Source organism: Leptonychotes weddellii, chromosome 5 (assembly GCF_054177405.1).
Source record: "Leptonychotes weddellii isolate Sample4059 chromosome 5, ASM5417740v2, whole genome shotgun sequence".
In the NCBI taxonomy this organism is placed as follows: Eukaryota; Metazoa; Chordata; class Mammalia; order Carnivora; family Phocidae; genus Leptonychotes; species Leptonychotes weddellii.
The window spans coordinates 88,679,578-88,702,884 of NC_138373.1; the positions used below are offsets into that span (position 1 = coordinate 88,679,578).

At 38.5% G+C, this 23,307-nt stretch overlaps 1 protein-coding gene and 1 pseudogene across 3 annotated transcripts in view; both read right to left on the reverse strand.

The window, feature by feature from the left end:
- Positions 1-1,284: 1,284 nt before the first annotated feature.
- LOC115936892 (U4 spliceosomal RNA) lies at positions 1,285-1,353 on the reverse strand (annotated as a pseudogene).
- A 15,106-nt stretch (positions 1,354-16,459) lies between these two features.
- PTHLH (parathyroid hormone like hormone) overlaps positions 16,460-23,307 on the reverse strand; it is a 112,742-nt gene continuing 105,894 nt past the window's right edge. For all 3 annotated transcript variants that reach the window (XM_031017869.2, XM_031017867.2, XM_006747052.3), the window contains exons 3-4: positions 21,052-21,474; positions 16,460-16,936 (exon numbers count right to left, since the gene is read on the reverse strand). In XM_031017869.2, the coding sequence (XP_030873729.2) occupies positions 16,927-16,936; positions 21,052-21,474 (433 nt within the window). In that variant the 3' untranslated portion in view covers positions 16,460-16,926. The remainder of the gene's footprint in view (positions 16,937-21,051; positions 21,475-23,307) is intronic.

The window sequence follows — 23,307 nt, forward strand, 5'->3', positions numbered from 1 at the left end:
GCTAATTAATAATTTTTAAATATGAAAGAAAGTAAGGATTTTATCCCATAATTTAAAACTATGTTATAATTAATAGGAAATGTTAATTTTTTTTTCAGAAGAAAAAATAGACCTTACACATCAAACTGATGTAAGATATTTCAAAATCTTACCTTATGCATCTGGGATTTTTTTTCCCCCTTTCCTTTTCTTGTTTATCAGTTGTAAAAACTATGTAGCAAACTTTTCTACTTTTTAAATTCCCAAAGGATGTCTCAGTTTATGAATGAATCCGTATTTTACAAACAAACAAACAAACAAAACAGAGAGAGGATTTGGATTCAGATTGTCTGCTTCCAATTCTGACTATGACCTTTCTAGATACATATTGCTTGGACAAATGAGTCTAACGGTTCTTGTCTGCAAAATGGGGTAAAAACCCTACTGACCTGTAGGGATTTTGAAGGATTAAATGAAATAATGCATACAAGGCACTTATAATACCTGGTTTGTAAGAAATGCTTAAGCAATCTTAGCTAACATTATTACAAATGAAGAGAGTCTATCCTAATGAAATAGGTCAATAATTATCAAAGCAGCGTTACTCAAAAATCTTCCACCACATCAGTGGTGTGATTTCTTTAAAGCTTTGTTGTCTGTATGTTGAATAATTGACACTTAACTCCAGTAACTTTTATTTAGGAGTTGTTATTTTGAAGAAATGATGATCACATATGGATACCAGAGTCTCTTCTTCCTTAGAGATCCATCCTGGAACAGCGTGTTCAGAATAGAGACAAGAAAATGAGCTTGACTGAGAATAAGACCTGTTACAGAGTTTTAATTAAAAGGGCATAATAATTCAAATATTACATAAAGTTTATTCCTACTCCAAAATATTTAAAATAACTTCTTGTACATCAGTGCCTTTTAAGTAAAGTTTTAATAGCTCTTGAATTAAGCAATATATGGTTAAAATTTAAAAGTCATTTTAATAAACAAGGCTTCCAAATGCCGTTTGAGGTTTTTTAAAGCATTGATTGTTGCTCACCATGTTGTTTAACTGGGGAAACAGAACAACTGGAGAATCTTTTATGATGTAACGTGCCAGAAGTAAAAATATGTACAGTATAAATTAAGTACAGAAATCAGAGGGATGCAGAGAAGAGCTTTGAGTTAGGAGTGGAGTAAGGAGATCAGACGAGATCGGGCGCGTTCAGTGGAGTAAGGAAGTCATCTATGGAATGTTCTGGAAGGTGCGATGTTGACAAAGTTCTGGATTGTTGGAGACATTGTCATGGACTGTCTTTCAATTAGCAATAATCGCGCCTCGGATAAACCTCATTGGCTACGATACTGCCACTGTGCAAAGCTTGTCATGGACTCTCTTGTACTGAGTGAGACTCTGACCAAGGGTCAGGCTGGTCAGGGTAGGCTTGGTGGATGGAAAAGTTGGCATCTCTGCTGGACCCTGAGAAACAGGGGACGGTGGTCAAGGTATCCAAGCAGGAGAGATGGAGTGGGCAAAAATGCAGAATTTGAAATATACCTGGTGTGGTTTGGCCAAAGAAAGAATGCCTGGATGGTGCCTCTGCTAAACATTAGAATTAAATCTCAGATCCCAGTGTGCTGACCTAGCCTCTGTGCTCCTGAGTCAAGGAGGCACTGCTTGTGAAGAGAGCTGCTCTATGCCACTTATTTAGTCATGTTTACTTAATTTACTAAAGAACATGACGTAATCCTTGCCTCAAGAATCTTGGTAGTGACAGCTCTGTGAACTTGCAATTACAGAGCAGTGTGGTAAGTGCTCAACAGGCTTTATAGCAGAATGCTTAGAGCAAGGGTTTGGCCTTATCTGGACCTGCATTCTCACTGTGTAACCTTGGGTGAGTTGCTTGATCTTTTTAAGCCTCAGGTTACTCACCCGTAAAACGGGGACACTAACAAAGCCTATTTCATTTAGGCTCTCATGAAATTTGTGTGATATGATGCCAGCCAAGTTCTTAGCATAATCCTGGCTTGTGGGGAGTACCTAATACATGTTAGCTAGGAAAACCATAGAGGTATGAGATATACGGGAAACAGTCCACTTATGGGGAAGCCAAAGAAGATGTTATTACAACATAAGACCCAAAGAAGTTAGCTTTACCAAGACAGGGACGTGGGGACTTGGAGAAGAGGAGTAGTTCTAGAGGAGAAAAATTCTAGAGGCAAGAGAGAATAAAAAGCGCGTCGAGGGAACTAGAAATAATGAATAAAAAAACATGTCTGCGGAGGTCGGCAGGTCTTTGATTACGTGGGGTCGTATATCGTTATGGAGTTGTTCAAACTTGCCAAGCACACCTGCCCCATGGGCAGTTGGCATTCCCTCTGCCTGGAATGCTGTTCCTCCGGATACCCACACATCTCTCTCCCTTAATTCCTTCAGGCCTTTGCTCAAGTGTCTCCATATGTGGGAAGTCCCTCTTGACCACCCTGGATAACATAAGGTTTATACAGGATGGGGCACTGGTGAAATATGTAATTCAGGGGTCAGACATTAAACCCTCTTTATGGTTTAGTTTCCTCACGTGTAAAATGTGAATAATAAGACTGATGCAAGGGGCGTCATAAGGATTAAATGAATTCATAGGAATAAAGCCCTGAAAGAATAATTGGCACATAGTAGGTACTCGGTAAGTATTGGCTGCTGTTATGGTTACTGTTGATTTATTGTTGTTCCAAATAATGATGGAGGCATGCAGTCGGGGCCATTCCGCAGGTGAAGTCAGCGGCCCTTTCGCTCTCCACTTCCCCGGGGGAAGCTGCTAGAACCTAGAGTTCTATGACAGGGATTTTTTTTTGTTTTGTTTTGTTTTTGCAATTAGGAAATCTATCAAGCACATCAAAAAGAATGTACAATTACATAATTAATACCTGTATACCCACTACCCAGCTTAAGAACTGAAACACTACAAATACAGCTGAAGCATCTTAAGATGTGGTGGTTCTGATTTTTTTGGTATTGTCCTACACCAGCTTTTTCCAAGTGAGCCACTTGGAAGCTATTTCTGTGGGGTGTTGTATGGGAAAGGTATTATGTGAGGCAAAGTTTGGGGAATTGTGTTCTAATTCGTTTGGGAAGTACTGAATTTTAACAAAATAAAATAGGATTATTTTCTGCAGAATTACTCAAAGCTTCCCAAACTGAACACGGGACCCCCTTTTTATGCCATGTTTATGCCATGTCTTTTGGGACTATGTTTCAGGCAAAACATTTTTAGAAACACTAATTTATGCTACAGTTATCAACCCTGAAAAGTACTAGTAACCTGACTATTTTCACATCATTCAAAGAGGATGGATTAATTTTAACTATTAAGTAAGAAATAGGGCTTAATGATTAACGGTCTAGTGCCAAGATCAGAGCTAAATGAACAGCTCAACTTTAATAACCATGAAGGAGTCTATGGCCTGATTATTTATTTGCAGTTTTCCCCATAATCTTGGTATTTTATTCTATCCACATTTTCCCTGCTCTTGATACTACTTTAATTGTCATTGTATGCAAGGTGTTACTATAATCTCAAATTCCCATGGAACAAGGCAGGAATAAATTCATGAAACTCAAATGAAGTACACCTAATTGTATTCACCCCAAAATGCTAAATTTTACAGTGCTGATTTAATGACTATTGAACATTTCTTTTGGTTCTTTCTAAATGTAACATTGATTAATAGTGAGATTAGGCCATTAGTATTGACGTAAGCCAAAAGCTGGACTACGGCCACACCATACTTATAAATTCAGTCATTTCAAGGTTATGTTGTGGTAGAAGTCAGGGTCAGTGATGATCTGATGGATAGGAAGATGGGTGGGGAAAAAACTTCTTGGAGCAGTTGGTCCTTGAGCTATGATTTAAAGAGGAGAAACTTGTGGTTTGGTTGTTGTTCCATAGATATGGAAAAAATTGAACAAAGGCTCACAGCCAGCAGAGGAAGAACCAGTGGAAGGAGCCACATGACAATAAATTTAGTTGGTCTGGAAGGTGAAGGCTAGGTTAGAGTAGGAGATGAAAACAGTTAGAAAGGGTGGGTCTACCTGGGAGGAGCCTTTGAAAGAAATACTCGGAAATTTGTGTTTTGGCTCACAGTGTGATAGGAAATTGATGGAAGGCTACAATTCATTAGAGGATATGGTCAAAATGATGATCAAAGGAAACAAAAAGAGAAAAGAAATGACTTTAGAGATTGTAGCCTATGAGCATAATTTACCAGAAAATATTTATTATGCAATCTATCTGAAAATAAGTAAACTATATTTGTCGAATCGTGAGGGAAAAATGGTTATGCCAATGCGGGTGGGCAATTCAGTTTACAAAACCCAAATAAGGAAAACCCACAGTCAGGAGGGTGGTTTGTTGGAGACTTGCTGTGGGAAAGTCAGGAGGAGTAATAACATATGCACACATCCACACATATGTATTTTTGTGTGTCAGGTTCTGCTCTGACAAATCTCCAGGGAAAGAGGTGAGGCAGATAAGATCCTTGCCTTTAGGGAGCTTAAAATCTAGAAGTAACACATTCATACCCATTCAACAAATTCTTGCTGAACATCTGATACTGGCCAGGCTATGCCATATGCTGGTGGTGCTAGTTCTCATGGACCTTACAGTCTATCAGGATATAGAGAAGTAGGTGGGCAATTTACAACACAGCGTTAAGAGGAATGTCTGTAGGAAAAATACAGAGAGCCAGAGCTAGACTCAAGGGGTGGTATTATAGCTGTGCAGGGTGTTAAACATCACTGAACGTGTACAAAATGGCACAAGTTGTGTTTTTAAAACTCACGGGAGTGAGATTGTGATTGGAGGACTATTTTCACAAGCATCTTGAAGTGGGGTAAGTGAGACACCTCAGGACTTAGCTTGAATACTAATGACGGGTCACGAAATTGCATTCGAAGGGGGTGAGGCTGGTTGTCTTTGGGGCTTTCCTTTCACTGAACTGGGATTGCGAATCAGATACAGGCAACACAAGAGAAGCTAATTGTTGGCCACCCCGAGAGGTTTTCCCTCTCTACTCTTCCCCCACAATAGCCTATGGCTTCTCTTCTATTTAATAATTAATTACTGACTTGAAGAGGCACTCACTGTTGGCTCATTTTTCTTGGTCTTGATTCCATTCTGCAGTGTGCTATAGGAGCATGTGAGTGGGGCTCTGTGATAGTTAATTTTCTGTGTCAACTTGACTGGGCTACAGGGTACCCAGATATTGGTTAAACATTTCTCCCCTTACCCCTCCTCCTTCTCATCCTCCTCCTCCCTCTTTTTTTAGTGTAGTTAACATCTGGCACCACACAGAGTCATTACGATATTATTGGCTATATTCCCTATGTTGTACTTTTCATCCCTGTGACTTATTTATTTTATAACTGGAAGCTTGTACCTCTTAATCCCCTTCGCCTCTGGTAACCATCAGTTTGTTCTCTGTATGTATTTATGAGTCTGTTCTTGGTTTGTTTATTTGCTCATTGGTTTTGTTTTTTAGATTCCACATATAAATGAAATCATATGGTATTTATCTTTCTCTGTTTGACTTCTTTCACTTAGCATAATACCCTCTAGTTCCATCCGTGTTGTTATGAATGGAAAAATTTTATTCTTTTTTTTGGCTGGGTCATATTTCATTGTATTTATATACCCTATCTTTATCCATTCATCTATTGATGGTTATTGTAAATAATGCTGTAATAAACGTAAGGGTACGCATATCTTTTGGAATTAGTGTTTTCATTTTCTTTGGGTAAATACCCAGTAGTGGAGTTACTGGATCATTTGGTATTCTGATTTGTAATTTTTGAGAAAACTCCATACTGTTTTCCACAATGGCTGTACCAATTTACATTCCTACCACAGGACATGAAGGTTCCTTTTTCTCCACATCCTTGCCAACACTTATTTTATTTTTTTTTTGTCTTTTTGATGCTAGCCATTCTGAAAGGTATCAGGTGATAGATATCTCATTGTGGCTTTAATTTGCATTTCCCTGCTGATTAGAGAGGCTGAGAATTTTTCCTGTGTCTGTTGACCACCTGGATGGCTTCTTTGGAAAAATGTCTCTTCAGGTCCTCTGCCTGTTTTTAATCAGATTATTTATTTTTTTGGCATTGAGTTGTAGAAGTTCTTTATATATGTTGGATATTAGCTTCTAATCATCAGCTATATTATTTGCAAATTGATAGGTTGCCTTTTTCGTTTTGTTGATGGCTTCCTTTGGTGTAGTTTTTGCCTGGTTCTTTTGCATGTTGCTATCCAGTTTTCCCAACACCATTTATTGAAGAGGCTGTTTTTCTCTCTTGCATATTTTGCCTCCTTTGTCAGAGAGACAAATTGACCATCTAAGTGTGGGCTTATTTCTGGGCTCTCTATTCTATATCATTGGTCTATAGGTCAGGTTTTCTGCTGGTACTATACTGTTTGGGTTACTATAGCTTTGCAGTATATCTTGAAATCTGGGATTGTAATACCTCCAGGCTTTGTTTTTCTTTCTCAAGATTGGTTTGACTATTCAAGGTCTTTTGTGGTTCCATACAAATTTTAGGATTATTTGTTCTAGTTCTGTGAAAAATACTATTGGTATTTTGATAGAGCTTGCACTGAATCTGTAGCTTGCTTTGGGTAGTATGGACATTTTAACAACATGAATTCTTCCAATTCATGAGTATGTTGTGTTGTGTGTGTGTTTTTTTCTTTCCCCATTTGTGTCATTTTGAATTTCTTTCATCAATGTCTTATAGTTTTCAGAGTATAGCTCTTTCAGCTCCTTGGTTAAAGTTATTCTTAGGGATTTTATTCTTTTTGATACAGTTGTAAAAGGGACTATCTTCTTAGTTGCTCTTTCTGCTACTTCATTATTAGTGTATAGAAACACAACAGATTTCTGTATATTAATTTTGTATCCTGCAACTTTACTGAATTCATTTATTTGTTCCAGTAGTTTTTGGTGGAGTCTTTAGAGTTTTCTGCATATATCATGTCATCTGCAGACAGTGACCGTTTTACTTCTTTCCCACTAATTTGGATGCTCCTTTGTTCTTTTTCTCATCTGATTGCTAGAGCTAGGACTTCTAGTACTATGTTAAATAAAAGTAGCGAGAGTGGGCATCCTTGTCTTGTTCCTGATTTTAGAAGAAAAGCTTTCAGTATTTCACTACTGAGTATGATGTGAGCTGTGAGTTTTCATATCTGGCCTTTACTCTGTTGAGGTATGTTCCCTCTAAACACACTTTGTTGAGAGTTTTTATCATGAAGATAAACATTATTTCTGAGTATATCTGAGCATTTCTGTTTTATTCTGATTTCTATTTGAAACTCTCGTTCTCTCCATCCCCCTCTCTCTCTATATGTCTATATAATCTATATAAATCTATGATCTTTCTCTATATCTATGTAATCTATATATTATATGTATAAATCTAGGACATAAATCTACATATACATCAATTAATCTGTTATGAAAGAGGCAAGACTAAGAGGAGAAAAAAACTCTCTTAAAGAAAAAGAGAAACTGATTGATTTACTATAAGAAATGGGGTCACAAGACTATGGAGGCTAAATCGAAGATTTGCAGTTGGCAAGCTAGAGACCCAAAAGAACTGATGGTCTAAGGTCTGGTCTGTCATCAAAAGCCTACATATATCCTATGGGTTCTATTTCTCTAGCGAACTCAGACTCATATAGGCACCCCATGTTGTTGGGCTGGGAGGGAGGTGGACAGTGCTTGAAGATGTGCTATTCTGCCTGGGATGATAGAAAAGAACTATAAGCTCGGGGGTCAATTGCCAGAGGAAGTTATTAGAGCCTTGAAAGGTGTGTGGTAGCAGAAAATCCCAGAAGAGACTGCCTTCTGCTTTAAACCTGTCTTAATATAAATGAGAAGTGTGTTACTCCTTTATCTCACTTACCTCTGTTATCTTAAAATGATCTTAGCTGCTCAAATAAGTTTAGATGCTCACAGACATTTTCAGAAGTGGATAGATTGCTGTTGGAGGAGAAGGGAAAATCAGGAAAAGTCAGAAATCAGGCTTGGTTTTTAGAACCTTTGAGATCCAAGTGACAGAACCTAACCAAACTAGTTTAAGAAAAAGGAGATTGTCCCTCCTCCCCTGCCCCTTGCCATATAACTAAAAATTTTAGGAATGGGTGGATCCAAGGCACAAACCATGGTTTCATGGTTATCTTTCTTCATTTCTTTTCTCTGCGTTTCTTTATAAGTTGCCTCTTTCCCTCCTATACTAGTTTCCTTCATGGAGCTAGGGGCGATAGGAATACAAGAAAAACATAGACATTTTATTTACAACCTAAGGCTGCCAAGAAAGCCGTAACGTTATTCCCATAATGTCCAACAGAAATGTCCAGGGAGAACTCTGATTGGTCACTTTTGATCATGTGCCCATCCCTAAACCAATCACTATGGTCAGCGATAATGGAGTTCTCTGTTTGACGAAATTTGGGTCATTTGCCCACTCTGTGGACTGGAAGGTTGTGTTAACCTTCCGGTCCTCCCAAAACACATGGAATGAAGAAAGGTTGGACCTCTTACGTGGAAGATACTGGTATTGCAAGATGATTAAAAAAATTGTAAGTCTAATATATAGAGAGCTATAAAAGAACATGTGTTAAAGATTTACTCTCTGCACTAATCAATGAGGGGACAGATGGATGATATAACGTGTTCAAAAAAGATTGAAATGAATATGCAAATGGAGGCAAAACTTTTTTCCAAGGGTGGGGAAAGAAGTCAATTCAACCTCTACCAGACAGGACAAAACTGTAGACAAGAATTATTTTACATTGCTGTCAGGTACCTACAATTCACAGCATTATAAAATACTTCCCACAGAATCAGAATCTGATAACCTACAGGAGTTTCCTCTAGAATCTTGTTGCATAGTTTTCAACTGGAAACACAAATATTTTCCCTACACTGGGAAGACAAACAACATGTGTTCATGAAACAAGGGATGCAGTATTTGAAGGAGAAATATTTCTCCTAATACCAGGTGGTACCAGCAGAAAGCTTACCTAAAATGGATTGTAATAGGTAATCTATTGGTTCTTTGAAATAGAGACTGTGCCTCAGTTGTCTCTGTGTCCTGTGTGCCCAACATATGAGAAATGTTTATTAAGTGTGTGCAGTGAATGTTAAATAGGGCACCTGCTGTGTGGACTTCCTCTGGAATAAAAGAAAAGTATCCCTACCTTTATGTAACCTCGAACCTTTCTGGAGCTCTTAGTTCTCAGCTAGCGGAAAAGCCCTATAATTTTTATTACTACAAAATCCATTGCATTTACTTAAAACATTAGAAGTTTGAATTTGTATTGTAGATTACTCAAGGTAGACTCTGGTTTCTATGGAGATATTATTTCTGTGGTCGTTGGCTACAGTAACACTAAACAAGCATGAGGGGTTATTATTGATACCATTACAACTACCATAAAAGATGATAGAAACTGTCTGGGATTTGCATTAAGGTACAGTCTATGTCAAATACAAGAAATGCAACTTCCATCTCCAATGAATAGGGATGTTTCCAGATGACCCAGTCACTTCCAACTAACAAAATATCTATTTACTGGCCAGTAGGTTGCTGCTAGACCAATTCTCAAAGAAAAACATAAACTCAATAGGAAATAATGGCTAAAAATATATATAGGATAAGAAAAGATAAAATAAACAATTGTAGATTCAGCATGGCATCCAGAGAGAGACTAAGTACTATATGAACTGCCAGCCCAGCAATCCAATCAGTTGAACAGAGTCTGCCTGACATTTACTTTTCAAGCTAATCCACCTCTTGATTGTGACCCCAAAGGAGAAGGTGATGTAAGGACAGAATTAGACAACCAGGATAACAGTCCTCCACAGAGGAAGATAGAATTTAATCTGCCTTTAGGTTTACAGAGTAGCCTTCGTTGCTTGGGCACAAGAATCTGTGATTCTTGGAAAACGTGGGACAAGGAGAACTGTAATGAGAACTATAGCCAATTGGAGTGACATGGTCGAACAGTCTAACATAGTAAAAGGTAAAAATATCATCTCCCACGTTCAGTGCATCAATAAAGTATGTGCAGCCATTACCCTAAGGCTTGTGTATTCCTTTGGGCGATAAAAAAATATATATTTAATTGCATATCTCTTTAAAAGAGTCACTTAGTGTGAAATGCAAAGAGAGCTTTGAGCAGGGCAGGATTCTTCACAATTAGATTGAGAGCTATGAAATGGAAGAATATGTACTTGACGAGAAAAGGTAGGCAGTTTCAGACTCTGAGGGAAACGGGAGAATTCAAGAGACTGCAGCAGCCGTGCTTTCAAAACCAAGTCAAGCCCCTACCTCCAGGAGCTGGTGTGTTATCTTCACCCTTGCCCCCAGCTGGTTTCCAAATGGAAAGAAGCGGACACTCCAGTCGCCCCGTTCATTCTCTCCACAGCGCCCTCCCGTGACGAATGGCATTCTTCTTTCCTGAATCAAGTTGATCTCAATGGAAACATTTTCTTGTTCCCTTTCCATGTAATTTAAAAATAAGTAAATCAGTAACCAAAAGCCAGTTTCGAGATGAAAGCCCGCTGAAAAGAACGATGATGGCACACTCATTGTTTGCCCCGTGTGGGCAGTGGCTAGAGGAGTACGCAGACCGGGCCCACTCTTCTGTTCCCCGGGGAAATAATTAACTGCTGAGATTATTTCTGACTGCGAAATGAAGGAGTAGAACTGCTCTTCGATGTGCCAAGTGTTCCCATAGAAAATCAGCATTCTCCAGGGAAGTGGGGGGAGGGAGAGTGAGGCTTGGAAAAACTGAATATTGGAGTCTTGGAGCAGGTTGAGCGGTAGCAGGAGGGGAAAGATTTCATCTCTGAGGTGGTCCCATTTTAAACATGTTTTAGCCTTCTTACAGAAAGTGGCTCTCTGTATACGTTCACACACCCGCCTGCCAGCCAGCCAGCGCTCCGTTGCCCTCCTCTGCCACCCTCCTTTTAAAGCAACAGCTGTTCATTCATGGGACTGTGCAAACCCCTGGGCTTCTTGGCCGCACGCATGTGTGTGCGTGCGTGTGCGTGTGTGTGTGTGTGGGGGGGTGTCTGAGAGAAAGAGGGCACACTTTATGAGTTTTGTGGAATATAAGGCCATTATAGTCAGCCTTGCCAGATGCCATGAAGGGCAGAGCTGGTAAAAGGATGCCCTCACGGGAGGTAGAGAATGGAGCAAAATAGGATTGTGTCAGACCCGTGATTTCCCTGAACTCCCTGAAAGCAAGGCGGACATAGTTTTGTCTAAAAGATGTTGATTCTGAAGCAAGCTTTACTGCAACAGTTGTATCTCTGGCCCATGGAGTACAGACTTGGGAGGGCAGGTGAGGCTTGCTTTGGGTCCTGTTTGCTGTGCAAATGGCTGGGTGATCTTGGACAAGACTTGTAACCTAATGCAATGCTGTATCATCTGTAAAATAGAGACAAATAGTATCTACCTCAGGGGATGCTTGGAAGGATTAAATAGGAGAGTGTGGATTTGATTAGTGCAAGCTCATAAAAAAGCAATATTAGCTCTATTATATGTTGGCTTGGTGTTAGGCTAATTCATCCTCTCTACCCTTCTGGTTGTTATAATGTTATAAAATGTTGTTATGGAATAAAATTTCCAATTCTTGAGGAACAGGGCAATTAGAATCTCTTACTGTGTCATCTGAGGAGAAAAACATCCTTCTTAAGAAAACGTACCTGCTTTTCTAGTTTCTTTTACCTGTAGGTAGCCATGATGCAACTCTTCAGTATATTGTTTTGTATTATACATTCACTCAAGGGTTTTATTAAAACTCATGATGAATGAAAAAAAGAGTAATGTGAATATAGAATTATGAAATCCAACATGGCACAGTTTCTTATTGTTTTGCATTTATTTTGTAGAACATGGGACTCAACGTAGCCACTTCCCATCAGTTTTTCAGTGGCAACCCAGGGAGCTGTAACCATCAATTGCCTTACTCAAATGGAAGATGGATGAATGATCTTTTCAGACCCCAAAGCAATGCAGATTTGGCAAGGAGTAGGAGTCACCATTAAAGCAATCCACTTTTTCAGGCGTGACACATTTTGTATTCCAATTTTTAAATGTCTTCCGGGTTGTAGGAAAATGTAATGACATTTTCTGGAAGACGTTTTGAAGTTTAATTAAAATGCAGTTTTTAAAACATATCCCTTGTGCTTTGCACTTGTAAATATAAGCGTATCAGGAACTTACACAGAGATGTGAATGTTCTCATCCTGATGTTGGGTAGCTCTGGTTGGGAACTGTGTACATTAATCTTTTGACAAAATAGCAGTGTGCCTCTTTTGCACAACTGGGCCCTGTGGGTAACTTCTGTGCGGTGTATTCATAGGAAGAAAACCTGATATTTTAAATTCTCCTCCCTTCCTCTGGGAGGTCGCTGTGTACTCAACAAAAAACCCTTGCTTCTTGTACTTACAGAGCTGAAAAAGTTCCTATTAAACCAGAGGTTGAAAAACAAAGGGCACTCTGGCTAACACTTGACAACTTAGAGCAGTTATTCTCCAAGCTTCTTGTTACTGGAATAAGAAAATGGCATGACCTGGGAATCTGAAATACTCAAAACTCTGATCCATCTCCTATCTCTGGCAGACATTTTGCTCAACTCTGCTTTTCAGCTGATTCATTCAGAAGCTGAAAGAACTTTTAAATTTTGTTCAATGAATATTTATTGAACACCTGCTATGTACTAATCCTATGATTTGATATGGGGCAGTATGTGTTGAATGATAAGGTTCCTGCCCTTAAGAAGTCCACAAAGGGAAGTAACATTGGTAACTTTGAAGGACTAGCACTTTTCTTTAGGAGTTAACCCCAGGACACATGATAATATAATTCATTAAAGCAATACCTTTAGCCTTTGGAATCTTAGTAGCTACCAGTGTTTAATACCTCCTCTGGAATGTTCAGTTGAGTGCTTGGAGGAGCTTACCATTAGCAGCATTTTGCTAACTATGTAACAGACTTCTTTAGTAATAGTCTTGTTCTTAACACCTGCTGGGTTAGTAAATAAAGGGAAGTGGCAAACATTTGTGATTGGAATGTCTTTTACCCTTTATTTGAAGAAGGAATGGTGGCTCTTCTGGGAACACTTAGAACTCTCAATGAAAGTGCATACGATTTACGGAAGATGAACCCTCTCAGCGACAACACATTATTTCTGCCCAGCGCTGATCACGTTTTTCTGTGGACTTTGTGGTCAAAGGGAAAAATAGCAGTTAAACTGTACCTTACAGTTTTAGAATTAAACTCTAGAATTAAACTCAAGATTATCCCAAAGTTAACACCCTGTGATGGTGTACGTATTTTCAAATTTCTTACAAAAGGCATTAACTTGTGTTCTTCAAGCACCAATGGGCATCTATTAAACTGTATTTCAGTATTTAGTGAATGCACTCTAAGATAAAATTGAAGTTCTACTTGGCTTTGTTCTTCTTGGGTCCATTACTATATGACTAGAAAGAGCTTTCTGAATTTTAAAACGATTGACTCCCTTTGTTCTTGCTTGGTAAATACAGAAACTTAAATGCTTGATTTGCTCAACTGGTACTCAGAATAGGTAATAGAAAATTAAAACTGAATTCTTAACCATCAAAATGTATGATTTTGCTGTCTCTGAAGACAAGCATCAGTTTCTCCGTTATTTCTAGGATTGATGCCGCCTGCATTCCAAACTAATTTTTGTAACAAGGAAGGGAGATGCCAGTATTCACTTTAAATATTTCAGGACCAGGAGCACCTGGGTGGCTCAGTCAGTTAAGCGTCTGGCTCTTAGTCCCAGCTCAGGTCTTGATCTCAGGGTCGTTGAGTTCAAGCCCCACATTGGGCTCTGCACTGGGTGTGGAGCCTACTTAAAGGAAAAAAAAATAAAGATACAAACTGAGGGTTGCTGGAGTGGAGGAGGGTGGGAGGGTTGGGGTGGCTGGGTGATGGATATTGGAGAGGCTATGTGCTATGGAGAGCGCTGTGACTTGTGTTAGACTGATGAATCACAGACCTGTACTCCTGAAACAAATAATACATTGTGTGTTAATAAAAAAAAGATAAATATTTCAGGGCCAATAATGTCAACATGGACTTTGATTCATAACTTAATGTAGCCCTGAATGTATTAGTTGTGTTGTAAGCACAAACCTTTAGAATGTACCTGTTTTACGACAATGGCTAAGGAAATACAGAAGAAAGGAATAGGGGCTTCACACTTAACTATCACTTCTTGTCTTTTGCTTGGAGTTGGACTCCCCAATGTCCATGACTATATCTTAGATGTCTAATTAAATACCAAATTTCTGTCTGAATGACATTGGAGGAAGTTAATAGTGAGTTAGTGGATTAGGTTTTCTTAATTCTAGAATACTTAGTCCAACTCACCCTTATTTGTTATTGCTTTATAAACATGACTTAAGTCAAGGCTGAATCATATTCACTTAGATTGTAATTTGCTAAGAGTTTATTTATATTTAAACACTTATTATCTTAAATTATATATTTCAGTTTTTCTTTCATAGAAAATGACAGTGTCATAAAAAAATCACCATTTGTTCTTAAAAGGCTTTTTTGCTTCCTTCATCTTTCCACTCCATGCCTTATCCTATGATTTTAGTCTTTACTATTGCTCGAAGACCTTCATATGACTCTAAAGGCAATAATTGTATTAATAATGCTTTGGTGAGATTTGATAACCATAAATTCCCAAGTTCCCTCTTCCCCCTTTTCTTTTCAGGAAAGGGCTATTGGTGAAGAAAAATTTAAAGATGACCTGAACCTGATACTTCCTTGCCTAAGAGTATTTACCAAGCCAGTGTTTAAAAAACATATTTTTCATGTGAACAACTTAGATGGATTTGGTGCAATCTTAAGATTTAGAGTTTCAGATGGAGTTTTGCAAAATGTGGTCATATCTGTTGTTATGGTACTCCAAACTAGTTGCATTATACAGGTTTAGTGTGTTGGCCTTCAATTTTTGAATGCTAAAAACCATATCCAGCAAATCCATATGTGAAGCTAAGCACAAATTCTAGGTTTTGCTTATTCACATAGGTCCACATTTCTTACCAAAAAAATTCACATGGGTCCACTTTTGAAGGCTATGGGACTCAAATGAAAATATGAATAAGTTCAATCTTTAAATATTTGAATATCCCAGAAACATTATTCTAATCACATAGAGCTCAGACCAATCTCTCCCTTTGTGTGTATCTTTCCTTTTTAGAATGTTTGTAGAGGGGCGCCTGGGTGGCTCAGTTGTTAAGTGTCTGCCTTTGGCTCAGGTCATGTTCCCAGGATCCTGGGATGGAGCCCTGCATTGGGCTCCCTGCTCCGTGGGAAGCCTGCTTCTCCCTCTCCCACTCCCCCTGTTTGTGTTTCCTCTCTTGCTGTCTCTCTCTGTCAAATAAATAAAATCTTAAAAAAATAAAATAAAATGTTTGTAGAACCTTGGATCATTTAATAGTTTCTTGAATCCAGCATTTAGTTGTTTCTTATAAATGTATGTATAATCTACCCACTAGAATGAGAGAGTCATGAGGACAGTTACAATATTTTACTTCTTGTGCATCTTCCAAACATCTAAAAGATATCTAACAGGATTGGGAGCATAAACAGAATACTTCCCAAATATGTGCTTGCTTGATTCATAGACTTTTTGTTTTGTTGTACTGTTTTACTGATGGGTGGGTCCTAAGCTGTGGACAGTTAAAGAAAAAATTCTGTAGAAGAAAAGATGTCTGTTTTCATCTGAACATAGAGGTAGGAACAAGTAGGATGACACTCACAGTGGAAAGTGATTGCATATGGTGTCACACCATGCTGTTGGCAACCCAAGTCCCTGGAGCCGGGAGTGATACAACAGGAAAGCAGTCTTCCTCAGGGAATGTTTTTTTGAGTTATTATGTATTTTCCAGATCTCAGTCCTTTTCCCTTTCTCTGGTAAAATTCTCAAGTAGCTCTTTTATGCTTGTTGTTGTTACCAGTAAGAGCAAGCTCTTTCAAATTAAACTTTACATTGGTGAAAATTGCCCCTGGCCTTAAGGTTCCTGATCTGCCTCTTTCCCTTTTCTCAGCTCTGGCTGACTCTCTGGACTGAGTTTCTATAATCTTTTCTCCTGACTTCTCTGCTTTTTTTCCTGCCCTCTCCCATCTTCACTTCAAACTGGACATACCTCATAAAAAGATGTCTACATAGTTCAGCCATTCTATTGAACTGAACTTAAATATTGGACGAAATACATTTTAAGTGGTTTTTAACTAAAAGCTAATGTGAAAATGTTGGAATATGTACCAATAAAAACATATTATACTGAAAACCATATTCAAATACAGTTAAAAATATTACATCATGTTCCTTCTAGTAGAAATTTTAAAGGGTATACATAATTCACCTTCTGAGTCATGATGTAATTTAGATTATATTTTATTAGACATTCTTTACAAATTTAAAATACTGCTATTTTTACATGCAGAGGAAAATCAGTTTGGATAATTATATTTAGGCATTATTAAAATCAACCACAAAATAAAGACACTTTATTGTGTCATTTATCAACATACTTGATATGTATATCTAAAGTGCATTATGTTACAAAAAATAGAGAAATTCAGCAGCACCAAGATACATTTACAAAATAAATACATCAGTTGACAAAATAAATTATGGTAATTGTGATAATAATAATTGGATTAGCCTTGGCAAAAAAAAAAAATATTCACAATGACCAATGTGCAGTTTCATAGAGCAATGGGGAAGACAGTTTTATTCCAATGCATTTACAGTATTTACAGACAATAAATATTTCTAATACTTTCCATATGTTCACTATTACAGAATCCTGTAATACGTCCTCTGAAGGTCTTTGCTAAAAATTTCAATGCCTCCTGAAAAGAGAAGGAAGGGAATGAAGAGGAGAAAACAGGTTAATTCTCCTTAACAAATGAAAAGGCATAAAAAATAAAGGAACACAGAATTACAATGGAAAAGATTCCAGGGATTTCTTGTAAATATTCCCAATAGGAGGTATCAGTGGGATCCACCTGATTCTCCAGAACCTTTGCTACAGCAGGGTCTTCAATATGATCAAATGATCAATGTAGTGAAGGAAGAGAAAAAGCTTGCATTTCTAATTCTATAGACTCTGTCTGAAAAAGGAGACCCTGGGAGAATTTTCCAAAGCTGCCAATTGGAAAGTCAATTGGAGGAGAAGGGAGAGTCTGGAAATAAGGCTAGGTTGTGCAGTCCATCATCAAATACACCTTGCTAGAAGTTTATTCCCCAGCGATGCCTGACATGGGTGATCCAGAATTTGCTTATTCTGTTCAGGTTTCCATTTGGCCAACCTTTCGCTAAGATAATAGCTGTTAGGAGAGTAGAGGGTGGGATTTGGAGTAAATGTTGGAAGGATGTGGATTTGAACAGTATGTTTGGTTGGTGATTTGATGATATCAATCATTCCATTAGCTGTCCTTAAACACTAACGAATGAAGCTATTTTTGGATTTTAGTTTTTGAAGTCAAAACTAAGAACTATTTGTCTCTCACTCTGCTGGTTTTTGGAATTGATCTGGAATTAGGAATTGGGAAAGCTCATCTTAAATTAGGGAATAAGAATCAATTGATTTGAAAGTATAAAATAGCAGTGTTTCAGCTCACTGTGTTTATCACGCAGAATAAATTACCACCGGGGATTGACACCTTTCCTAACTCTTTCTAAAACACTGTAGTGACAGTATTTTAAGATGGGCCAGCAGCATTTTCTCTGCTTTCTCTTCTCTTTGTGTGTCTATTTCAGTGGTTTCTAAGGAAGCACCTATAGAATGGAACTCGATTGGCTGTGCCATTGCATTAACAGCCAGAGGTGGGCAGAGTTTTGCATGGTAGACTCATATGGGGGTGAGACCTACAGAAGAGCCAACTCTTGACAATTTAGGAACTTTTTGTGCAGCTTGAAGAAAGAAAAGCAAGTTGAACATTTAGGATGTTTTAATGTCTTAAGAAATTGACATCTTCAGCAATCGTTTTGCTTGGAATGGCAAAATAGCTCCTAACTGCAGAGAAAATAACTTAAGATTAACATTTTTAATGGTGGGTGGATGTACGTTATGAATAAAGCCCAAAAGGTGACTGTGAAACTCAATAATTTGTGTGCTGTATCAATTTTAAAATGTTTTTGTACTGAAAGGTATCTAGTGAATTGAACTTAAGAATGATGCAAGCAGGGAGGGAATGACGAGTATTTTGAACAATTATTTCCTCAGAAGGAAGGAAAGAGAAAAGAGATAAAGGACCAAGGAAAAGATCTTTTAATTATATTGCCCCTTGTCCAGCCAGTTTGCTTGTTATAATGGCACGTTTTGGAATAGCCAAGTAAAACATATAACATGACCTGAAAGTATATGTGTATGTTTTGTGTGTGTGTGTATGTGTGTGTATGACAACACTTTAGAGTCTCTTTTGAATACTGAGAAGCTTTTGTATTATTTCTAAGTCAATATTTACCAAGGCAAAATATATGGTCTCAATTAAATGAGTCCTACTGTATCTGGACATCTCATTTACAACATCAAAAATTTCAAAATGTAATTTCCAACATTTGAACTATATACCTCCCACTGGTTCATGTGAGAGGAGCCAGACAGTTTTAGCTCAGTAGTTTCTCTTAAGAAATACATATATTTTACTAAAATTTGTGCTTGCCATATCATCAGATCACTGTATAATAATGCAAAGAGACTAAAGAGAGGACACTAATCAAAGGTTGGTGGCTTATGAAACTGCAAAATAGTTATTCTGAAAAGATTCTCTTTGGATTAGAACATTTGCATAGCCCCATAGAGTCTCCTCAGTACACTCCTTAATTTCCCCGATCTTCCCTGCACCTCTGTTGGGTTGTACTGGGAGAGGGCCAACATCTGGCTGCCAAACAAACAATGCTTTCCATGAACGTCCCTCACAACCAGGGAACAGAAAGGAGAAAGCAGAAACATTCTATTTCTTTCAGTTCTAGGTCTGGATTTGATTAGGCCACTGCCTAATTTTTACTAGATCTCTTTAACATAGGGGTAGCTTTGGGCATAAGAATTGATGAGTGCTGAATTTCATTAAATTCCCAGATACTTCAGAGCATTGCAAATCCTAAATAAATGAAATCCATAAAAAAGTATACTTTCGTTTTCAGAACTCTAATAAATGTATGTACACACAGAGTAAGACAATGGATAAAAAATAGGTTCTGACAATAAAGCCCTTGCATTAGTTATAAGTATGTACAGTTAGGATCCTATCTTAAAATACACTGAATATGTGCATTGAGCCAAGATTTACAGGGTTTGTTACCCATTACAGATCCGTTAGATATTTGCAAAATATTTCACTCTGCTGAAGGTTTCTCTAGTGTCATTACTCCTTAATTACTGAAGTGGAAATATTTGTCCAATATAATTATCATTTTATATGCTATTTAATGATGAGTTTTGTCAACCTAAATCTAAGAGACAAGTGATGGTAAGTAGGTTCAAACTCCCCTTTGAAATATCACCCTGTAATCCTATCTCTACTAGTCAGAGGAAAGGCCTGGAGAAATAACAAGGGACTCTAATTAATGAGATAATTAGCTGCATATGACACGTCCTTGTGTGGTTTCCTCTTTCTTTCAAACCCCACAGAAGAGCGATACTGAAAAGCAAAAACCAGAAAAGATCCTGTCGGTGAAAATGCCTGAATCAGGAGGCAGCACTAACACAGTGCTGGTCCAAATATCCAGAAATGGGGAAACAAATCCAGTTCTGAGGACTACCTATCCCAGTTCCCAGGGCTGTTGAGGTCATTTAGCCATGGATTGCCTTGGCTTTCTGGTTTATAAAATGAGGTTAATATTTGCTGCTTTTTCACCTCACAGAAACACACATATCCAGATAGATAGAACAATCAGCCCTGGATCTAAAAGTACCAAAACAACAAGTTACGCTTTATTGTTTACTATGACAAGCATGTAACCCATGTAATCTCGTTTAATCTTCACCCAGCCCTGTGAGGTTGTTATAATCATTATCTTCATTTCACAGAAGAGAAAAGTGAATCTTAGACCATGTAACTTGCCCACGGTTGTGAACTTTAATAAGTTCAGACCCGAGACCTGAACTGAACTGAAGGTATTTGACCCCGAAGTCAGTGAATGCCATTACCACCTGCATCCATGAGCCAAGGATGAACAAGCCATGTAAATGTGAAGTCTTATTATTCGTACTGCAATACCCTGGAAAAATTATTTCAACTTGCCAGTGGATAAATAGATACATGAGAAAAAACTGTTGTCCTTCGCAAGTCAAAACTTAAAAATTTTCAGCATTCATGACTTTTTTTCATGAGTTGGTAGAAGCAAGAGTTAAATTTAATTAAACAAATTGAGAGTGTGTGTTTAAGTGTTTAATGTTGATTTAAATGAAAATAAATTTAAGGTTTAATTAAATATAATTAAATGGAAAATGTGACTGGCTCAGAATTGTCTATGGTACAGTATTGTTCTGTAGTGTTTGTAGATCATATCAAAACCTTCTGGGTTCGCCCCTGAAGTGAAAAAAAAAAAAAGTAAGAAATGACAAAACGATCAAGAAAGTTTGCCAAGGTGCGAGAGTAGGGAAATAAATATACTTCTGCAGCAAATGATGAAGATGGTCCCAGGCTTCTGAAGCCGGACTAAGAAGGGAAAATCTTTGGTAGAGTAGTAAAGGATTGGTGTTGGGGTTGAGATGGTGGAGGAATAGACACAGGTTATCCAAGCCCCATTTGTGTTAAGGGGGTGGGAGGACACTGCTTGAGGGCAGATAATATTCTGAGCCATCTTGCTTTTGTAAGCTTTTAAATTGTGGAGCAATGGATAGAGGCACAGAAAGGGAGGACATTCTAGGTTTGTTCAAGCTGTGGTGGGTGGAAGGACCCTACACACCCCAGCTGGGGGCCACACCAAGGAAAGTCTATGGGGCATAGAAGCCACTTACCGTAAATTGAGCTCCGGCGATGTCACAGAGATGTCATATGGGTGGTCCCCTTCTCGCCCACTCCCAGCCACACCAGAGTTGAGCCAGGCAGACCGAGTGCGCCGTTTCTTTTTTTCTTGCTCCTTGCGTTTTCCAGGTTTGCCTTTCTTTTTCTTGCTAGGTGTCTTCAGTGGCTGCTCTTTGTATGTCTCTACCTTGTTGGTTTCCTGAGTTAGGTATCTGCCCTCATCATCAGACCCGAATCGGACGGGGTGGTTCTTTGTGTTGGGAGCAGGCTTGGAGTTAGGGGACACCTCCGAGGTAGCTCTGATTTCAGCTGTGTGGATTTCTGCGATCAGGTGGTGAAGGAAGAATCGTCGCCGTAAGTCTTGGATAGATTTCCCCTTGTCATGAAGGAGCTGATGTTCAGACACAGCTCTTTTGCTTTAAGGGAAAAAACAGCAGGAGAGGAAGAAGATGATAATATTTTAGTTGTTGGTATAGACCTCCAAGACAAGAGGAAATGCACAAGCTGGAAGGGAAGCAAGCTTGTGGAGTGGGGAAGGAGCAGAGAGGGAACAGAAGTGTGGGCAGTTTGGAGTCTGCAGCCCCAAATCCCATTTATGCCGCTCCCCAGGTCTGTGGCTTCGGTGAGAACATGGGCCTCTCCATTGAAAAGGCAGGGTCAGATTCAGAGATTTCTATGCTGTCTTCTCAACTTAAAACATTATGATTCAGTTATTCTCAGCAATGGATAGAAAAAACTGAGCTTTTCATGTTTTTTAGACTTGTGCTGGGAAAATAAATCCAGACGTCCTAGCCCGTGAAATTAAAAGGAGGCTGAATGTATTTGAGTACTCACCCCAGTGCACATGCATGCACGCACACCCACCCACCCACACACACACACACCACTCCCCTCGTAAGAAAATAATAATACTGGATCTCAAAGAACAGCAAGCTGTAAGAGTAAAGGCAAACAGAGGCTGGAGATGAAGTGAGCAGTAGAGCCTGTCTAGGGAACTACCTAACAGACTGTATTTTATCATTTTATTTTATTTTATTTTATTTATTTATTTTTTCAGACTGAATTTTAATATGAGGAGTAGAGGATAGGCTACCAGGAGCCTATATTTGAAAGCCAAGTGTCAGAGAGAGAGCGTGTATGTGTATTTTTCTGTAAAGTAGTGGGTGGTCTCTTTAAAATGGGTTTCTTTGTGTTAAAATTGAGATCATTCTATTTCTTCCATGCATCGTTACTTTTTTTTTTTTTTTTAATTTAGAATTGCAGAGGGTATTATCCTTAGGACTTAAGTGAGACATTCACCTTTCTACTTGTTCTCTTTGTCTTAAAAAATGTCTCTAGGAACAAGTATGAAGTGACTTTTCGGTTTAAACAACACTCTAATGAAAAGAACAAACTAATTTCCCATCAGTCCTCTTAGATGGCACCCTGACTCTTGTTTAAATGCCCATCCACATATTCTTGTATCATTCTGTGTGTATATTATTAACCATATGCAGGGATCACATAGATTAATCAGTCATATCATGCCTGCTTCAGCTCTGCCTTACCTTACTCCAATTTCTACCACTGGGTAACTCTTCAAAGTGGTTCTCTGTCAAGTGTCTGAGGGTACTTCACAGGGCTATCTCCCATGTATTCTTACCTCTCTCACACACAGTATCTGGGTCCCTTATTTGCCTTCATTAGTACAACTTCTTTAACTCCTCAGAGAAATATGACAATAAAAATAGCATTATCTTCATTTTATAGATAGGGAAGTTGAGGGTCAGAGAGATTCAATGACAGAACCAGGGATCCACAAACCAGGTCCTCTGATTCTGAAACCAAAGATTGCCTTTCAATGACCTCAATCCTTTCTCCTGTGGAAGTGGAAGTGTATGCTGAGGAAACAAGAAGTGAAGGGCATAGAGTAAAAAGCCTGTGGTGGGAACCATGAGGGACAGTGGGCAAATGGAGAGCAATTTGTCAGTTTCCTTGAAGATCAAGCTTACTGCTCCAGCAAGGCCATTTTCATCCCCCAAAATAAGGAACTAGGATTTCTAGAGTTTGGATTATCACTGGGGGAAACTGAGAGATTTTCTAGTGATACTGTGAGTCAAAGAAGAGTAAGACATGAAAATACAGGCATTATTTCTCTAGACCTTATAGCCAGAATACCAGCTTCCTTTTAGTATTTTAGTGTGTGGACCGACTTTAAGCCATGCAGCTTGTTCAAAAAAGACATGACTTAATGGAAAGGAATTTAACAG